We start from the raw sequence: 6982 nt of genomic DNA, 5'->3' as shown, positions 1-6982 counted from the left end.
GGCTGAGCCCCCCGAGCGGGAGCGCCGTCCGCCCGGGGCCACCTTAACCGTGGGCGAGCTGCGCCGCTGCTGGCCCGTGCCCGGGAGAGGCTCCTGTGGGATCGCAGGGGCGTTTATCTTGCCCGGGATCAGCCAATATTTGTGGCCACGTCAGGAGAACGAGCCCTTCCTCGCTCTCTGCCCCTGCGAGGTCCAGCGCCGCTGTCTCGCTGCCGTGCTCTGCTCTCCCGGCCCCAGCGCTGCTGTCCCGGTTTGACTTCGGCTTACCGGACAGCTGGAGGGACGCTCTTTGCTGAGACCCCCAGGTCGTCACCTCCCAGAGATGACAGCCACGGTGGCTTTCCTGCTGCTGAGCCTTCTGAGGATGGCGGCTCCCAGGGGAGTGTGGTGCCCAGCCTGCGGGCTGGCGGCCCTGGCCCCCACCACGCAGCGGGACGTGCTCATCGCGCTGGCGAAGCAGAGCATCCTCTCCAAGCTCCGCTTGCCCGACAGGCCCAACATCACTCAGCCCATGCCAAGGGGAGCCTTGCTGACCGCTCTCCGCAGGATGTACATGCAGCGCACGGACACGGCCGTCTCCCCAGGGATGCCCCGTGATGGCAGCACCCCACACCTCCATCCTGGGATAGGTCTGCAGGAATACGAGATCCTGAGCTTTGCCGAATCAGGTCTGTACAGACCCTGCATCCCCGTGGGCATGGTGGGATGGGCCCTGAGGCTGGGGGCGCAGAGGGAAGGAAAGTCTTGCCTGTGGAAAGGTGGTGAGAGGTTTCCCCCTCTGCACAGGCATTTCAAAAGCTCTGCACAAGGACATCATGCTCCTGCAGGCAGTGTAGTAGGCCAGTGGGCACGCTGCTGCTGGATGTGCTGGCAGTGAGAGGCTCTATATCCAGGACTATCTCATCCATGTCCTGAGCTTACCCCAATCAGCCACCCCTTGCCACAGGCAGGGGAAGCCCTACTGAAGCTCTGGGGCCCCTCTCATTTACATATGGGGCATGTTGGGGCAAGGGGGTGGACGCAAGAGCAAAGTTGCACTGCTGTATCATGTGAATTTGTGGTCCATTTCTGTTGAACCATCCCCACTTGTGCTTGAAGTGGAGGGGTCAGATGGCCATGTTTTTCAAAACATGATTTAAAGCCTAGATTCCCCATCAGCTCACCGTTTCTGGACTTGATCTCCAAAGCTCATCTGCTCCCTGCACTCAGCTGTGTCTCCACTTCCTACCCAAAGTGGTGGGCTGCCATGTTTCACTCCAGATCATCTGTGTTCTGGGGACAAGAGCGCTCCTGAAAATGTGCTTAGTGGTCCTGACAAGTATCACTGTAAAAACAGGGTCCTGTACTCCCCACTTCTCCCAGGCAAGTGCAGTCGTCTTTGGAAAGAAGCAGAATCGATGCTCCATCCTGCAGAGCTTCCTTCTGCACTGTCACTTTGCCCATCCCAATTTGCTGCTTTGTGAGGTGTGGGGGCACACACTCCCCTCGCAGGCCTTTGTGGGGTTTGCGTGGCTGCTGTGGGATAGTGAGGGCTTGCTGTGTCCTCAAAGACTTCTGGGAACAACGCTCCTCCGCAGTACATTGTGTTCCCATACATAGGGACAATGGGGAGTTGTCTCCTGGCCTGGTGGAGAGTCTTCTGGAAGCAGAAGAGCTGGCGTGAGCCACGGGGCTGAGCCCAGTCTCTCACCCTGCTGTGCTGTGCCAGACCACAGAAAAGGGGGGTTGTGTCCTCAGGAGCAGAGCTGTGCCAAGGAGACCAGCACTGCTCTCACAGTCCCCGTCAGCCCTTCCTTTGTGAGGAGGAGAGGCAGCTCCACAGCCTCAGCAGCAGCAAGGGTGGGACATGCTGGAGCAATGTTGGGTGATGATTCCAGCCATGGAAAGCACAGGTAGTGCTGGAGGTGCAAATCAGCGTGACTGTCTGAAATCCAAGACTGGTTTACACAGCCAGATAACCTACTTCAGAATCCTCTGGCAGCTTCGCTGACAAGGGGGATATCAGGCCAGAGGCGGAACCAAGCTGGGATGCTGCATTCAGCGCCGGGCCTGGATGCTGCTTATTTAGAGCGGCATAAGAAGGGGTAGCAGCAGGAGCGCAGGGAAGTGGTGGCCCCTAGATGCCTGTGCGTACTGTGCTCTGCTGCCTGGTTTGGACATACTTCCCATTTGCTCTGACTCGGTGGTCCTCAGCCAGGGAGCCCCCCCCCCCTCCTGACTCTGCTTTCGGTTCTGTGCACAGGGTCCTCCACCTCCCGCAGCATTCGCCTGCATTTCCGCTTCACCCAGGAGCTGGCTGGGAGCGCAGAGATCCTGCAAGCCACTCTCTACCTGTTCTGGGCTGTCCCTGGCCCTGGGACACATCCTGTCACTGTGAGACTCTTGCAGCCAGACCCAATGGGGCTGAACATGACTGTGGCCAGTGAGACACGGCTGGAGGTGCAGAGGGCCAGCTGGGCCACGCTGGATGTGGGCGAAGCTGTCCAGAGCCTCTTTGGCCAAGGCAGCTCGAGGCTCACTGTGGAACTGGAGGTGGCAGACGACTGGGGGTCTCCCCTCCTGGCTGGCCACAGTGATTCTCACTGGCCGTTTGTGGCAGCCCAGGCCCGGGCCAGGCTGCCCCACCAGATCCAGCGGCGCAGCATTGATTGCAGTGGGGACTCTCGGATGTGCTGCCGCCAGGAATTCTTCGTGGACTTCAAGGAGATAGGCTGGGAGGACTGGATCATCCAGCCAGAGGGATATCACATGAACTACTGTGCGGGGCTCTGCCCCCTGCACATGGCCGGCATCCCAGGCCTTGCTGCCTCTTTCCACACGGCTGTCCTCAACCTCATCAAAGCTAACAATGCGGACGCAGCCATGGACTCCTGCTGTGTGCCCACGCAGCGTCGCCCCCTCTCTCTGCTCTACTATGACCGGGACAGCAACATTGTCAAGACTGACATCCCTGATATGATTGTCGATGCCTGTGGTTGTACCTGACCAGCTAACTGAGGAGTCAGGAGGGCAGGACCCATGCTATTCAGGGCTCCCCTCCTCCCCGTCCCTCTGGCAGTGTGAGACCTGGCGAGCTGCTGAGAGATGTAGACCCTGCCAAGGTGTTTTCTCCTCCTGAGGCTGAAGCATCAATGGTGATGCTGAATCTGCAAGTCCTCTCCTTTCTCACCTCCTACATGGCTCATTTCCCCCTTCAGTTCTGCCCGTGGATTCCTCTCTGCCCATGAGCCACAGCCTCTGAGTCTGGCTCCTGATGGACACCAGACCCTTCTACCTGCAGGACTCTGCAGAGCGCCACCCCCCAGGCAGCTCAGCTCAGCTCACCCTGCTGCTGGTCCCATACCAAGGCCATGGTGCAGTCCTGTGCTGCAACATGAACATGGGCTCTTCAGGTAATGGGTCCCAGCAGCGGCCACTTCAGGGTGCTGGGGGAGACAGAAGCTGTAAAGATGCTGGGGAATGGCTAGGCCAGAGGGCAGAGGGCTGTCCACAGGACCCCACACCTCAGATGGATGTGAGATTGAGGGGGGTGAAGAAGGGGAAATTGATCCCAGTGGGAGGAAAGTGTCTCCTCTCCAAGCATCCCAGCTATCTGGTATTCGATAAAAGACTCCCAGCCATGGTGTGTGCATATGTATGTGTGCATGTGTGCCCTTCATTGGCCTGCACATCTTCCACCTCTCCCAGGGTGCAAGGTGGTGGATGTGCCCTGGCACGGAACTGACCCACTCTGCCATGTGCAGTCCTCTTCTAACCAACTACTTGGTTATAAAGACCAGGCGGCAGGTTTGGGCATCCACCACCAGGGAGTACTGTGCCCAAATACTGCAGTGCTGCTGGCCCTGCTGCTCTCATGCTCTCTGCCCCTTGGCTGCCTTTCCCAGGGGGATGCAGAACCCCTGACTTCTCTCAACCAGATCCAGGACATGATATGGGAGGCCCTGGACACAGAGGCCTTGTGATTCCCACTATGGAAGGCCCCATTCCTTGGTTTGACCAAATTTTCCATTCCACCAAAACCATTTGTATTTGGCCATTCTTGTCCAAAGTCATGACAAAACTGAGCAACTCTTCTTTTAAAGTGGATAGACACTGCCAGGCAAGACCGCTGAAGCTACTGTGCCCAGGACATGCACCCTTGCCTACAACCCCACGCTGGCTCCCTCACTGAGGAGCAACCTCTCAGCATGCCTCTGGCCCATGGCCTGGAGCAGCTGCCCCCCTCTCTGCCCCTCGCCAGCCTGGCTGGCAGCAAAGTGGGACATGGCAATGCCGTGAGAGCTGGGGGCAAAGGGTGGCTCTGACACATCAGTGCCATTATGTAATCTCCTGTTAAGGTTTCTCCACAGCTTCCCACGTGTCCACCATGTGAGAGGGCTGAGAAAGCAGGGAGAGGGTGCTGGGGGTGGGAGAAGGAGGTTTGCAGGGGAGCTCCTGGGGTCATTCCCTGAGGTGCATGCAGCTGGCTGGGGTGGAGCTGCGTGACTGCAGTCCTGTGGTCCGCCCTGCAAGCAGTGACAACCCCACCCCAACCCCAGAGGCTGGAGCTGAACTGGGTGGGAAGAGGGCTGGCAGAGGGACGAGGGTGGTGTCAGACCCTCTCCCCATCTGGCTTGAAGGGTGGCTTTGCATCTGCTGGGGGTAATCAGAGCCACGAGCAGCTCTGGCTGAGGTGGGGGCCAGGATGCACATTGTCCTGGAGAACCTGTGACGGCTGGAGCAGGGATGGAACAAGCATCCTGATGCAGGCACTCCTACCGAGCCCTGCTGGAGTGGGGACCCATATCTCCCCATCAGGTCGCAGCAGCCATGGTGCTGAGATCCAGGCTTCCAGGCCCTGGTGCTGCAGGACTCAGACCTGAAGGTTTCCCACTGACACAGCTGCTGCACAGGCAGGGTGGAAGACTTGGGGATCAATACCGTCTGGGACCCAAGGCCACTTGCGCAAACCCAAAGAGAGTTTGATGTTTGTTTTTTTCTGTTTTTTTTTTTCCCCTTCCTTTTCCAACTCCTCTTTTCACTGTCTGTATTTATTGAACAAACGGAGGGTGGTGGGGTGGGGTGGTGGGGCTGCTGTGCTGAGCTCTCTAGGCTGCAGCAGGCATGGACGGAAAAGAGCTGAGTGAAGGGGCAGGGGAGCTGTTGGCTGGGCCCTGTGGCCCTCCAGATGCCTCAGCTCTGGCTGAGGCTGAGGCATCTGTCATAAGCCCACAAGCAGGGCTGGGATGCCCCCAGTTCCGCTTCTTGCCCCTGCAGCACTTCTGCGAGGCACTTTCCCGCTCCCCATGGGGCTCAGAGCAGAGCAGGGCTGGCTGCCTCTTGTTGCTGCACAGCCCCTGTGGGGCACAGGTGCCTTGCCTGAAACAGCTCCCTCTTGCTACCTGCCCCCCCATCCCCAGCTCTGCCCTCTTCTGGGCTGCACGTGTGCTCTCTGGACACCACAGGACACAGAGCAGGGTCTGCCTGCCAGCCCTGCAGGGACACTGCCCTCAGGCATAGAGATGGGGGGCATCTCCTGGTCTAGACCTCCCCGGACCTGAGAGTTGTCACCGCATTGACTTCTGTCATCTGGACTGTGGTACAGCTGGCCCAAGCCCCTCAGGGGAACCACATCCCAATGGACACAAAGGTCCTGCTGGTTCGGGGTGCCTGGGTTAGCAGCAGCTCCCCTGAGAGGGTCCCAGTTTCTGAGGCCCCTCCCTGACCCTGGCAGTTTGAGATTAGGGCAGAACACATTGTCCTGGGGGTTTGCCAACTGCCTGAAAACCTGTCTTCTCCAGTGCCTTCAGGTCAGAGGTTCCCCAGATGAGCAGGGTCCAGGATCCTGCAACACAGGACTTCGTCTCCACGCACACGGCTTGTCCCACTCCCACGTGTAACAGGATGCCTGGGTGTAGTCTACAGCACTTTCCCCACTAGCAGCATGAGGCTAGTGTGACCAAGGTTCAGGAATCCCACAGCAGCACTCCAATCTGGGGAACACTGCAGGGTGAGGAGGGTGCAGACAAGAAAGGGTGATCCCCTGGAGCCAGACACAGTCCGCTCCCTGCCTGCACGGGGCTGGCACAGGGCAGGGGCCCATGGCAGGCAGAGGCCCCCAGCACACATACCCATAGCTGGTGGCCGAGGCAGGAGTTGTGTATTTATAGCCCTGACAAACTGCACATGGAAAAGTGACTAACTGGGCTTCACTACAGCTGCATGTTATTTTGCAAGGCTTCTCCATTGTCAGCAAAAGTAATCTTGGTGCAAGCATGAAGGCAGACTACCAAGTGAGAGTCTTCAGGGAGCAGAAGAGAAAACCTGAGGGCAACGGAGTGCAACTTCCCACTGGGCATCCACTGCTCCTTTGCTAGCAGGAGAAGAGAGGGGATGAGAACTGTGTTCACATTATGGTGTCCCCTCTCCTCCTGCTGTGACACCGCACTTCTGCTGGGGTCCCCTGTTCACTCAGGGGCTTCTGGAGGGGGTGTCTCAGGCAGGCACGCCCAGCCGCCATGGGGGACTGCCGCCCTGGCCCGCCCCGCAGCCCCCACCCCGGCCCAGCGCGGGAGATGCTGTGCAGACAGCATCGACCCAGCACTTGGGCTGTGCCCTTGGGCCGTGCCAGATCTGGCACAGAGGGGAACACAGGGCTCCAGGAGGTGCTGTCCCCTCGGCCTCTGCTCCAGGGGGGGACAGGGATGTGTCGCTGCTGCCAGTGGCTGCTGAAGGAGCTTTTGCCAATATCAACAGATCCCGAAGCAAAGGTCCAAGCGCGGTGTGCCAGGGTGTCCCTTGGCAGGGCCTGGCTCTCAGGGGAGGGGTGGGAATTCCTGAAAGCCCCCGGTGTTGCCTTGAAAAGGGTTAATTTTTAATTTTCTGTCTCACCGGCAGTTTCCAGCCAGCAGCCCTCGGCTCGGAAGCACCCAGCGATCCGCACCGGGCGCCTTCGCCTCGGCTGGTGCGAGGTGACGGTCCCCGTGCGGGGCAGCTCCCGGAG

The 6982-nt window shown here is 59.2% G+C and overlaps 1 protein-coding gene across 1 annotated transcript; it reads left to right on the top strand.

Moving 5' to 3' along the window:
- The first annotated feature begins 9 nt into the window (after positions 1 to 9).
- Positions 10 to 3611, top strand: LOC113490454 (inhibin beta C chain-like). The gene is made up of 2 exons (XM_026866946.1): positions 10 to 668; positions 2243 to 3611. The coding sequence occupies exons 1-2, from the start codon at positions 323 to 325 to the stop codon at positions 2983 to 2985; spliced, it is 1089 nt and encodes a 362-aa protein (XP_026722747.1). The 5' UTR covers positions 10 to 322; the 3' UTR covers positions 2986 to 3611.
- Positions 3612 to 6982: the final 3371 nt, after the last annotated feature.

This window comes from Athene cunicularia, unplaced genomic scaffold (assembly GCF_003259725.1).
Source record: "Athene cunicularia isolate RWA unplaced genomic scaffold, athCun1 BOjh376285_part1, whole genome shotgun sequence".
In the NCBI taxonomy this organism is placed as follows: Eukaryota; Metazoa; Chordata; class Aves; order Strigiformes; family Strigidae; genus Athene; species Athene cunicularia.
The sequence above is the reverse complement of the archived record's forward strand: the minus strand, read 5'-3'. Positions and strand labels throughout refer to the sequence as shown.

Bases quoted from the DNA above. Each gene is read 5' to 3' on its own strand.
- LOC113490454 (XM_026866946.1), top strand. From the start codon at position 323: ATGACAGCCACGGTGGCTTTCCTGCTGCTGAGCCTTCTGAGGATGGCG. The intron at 669-2,242 runs GTCTGTACAGAC...TTCTGTGCACAG, and splicing joins CCTGAGCTTTGCCGAATCAG to GGTCCTCCACCTCCCGCAGC.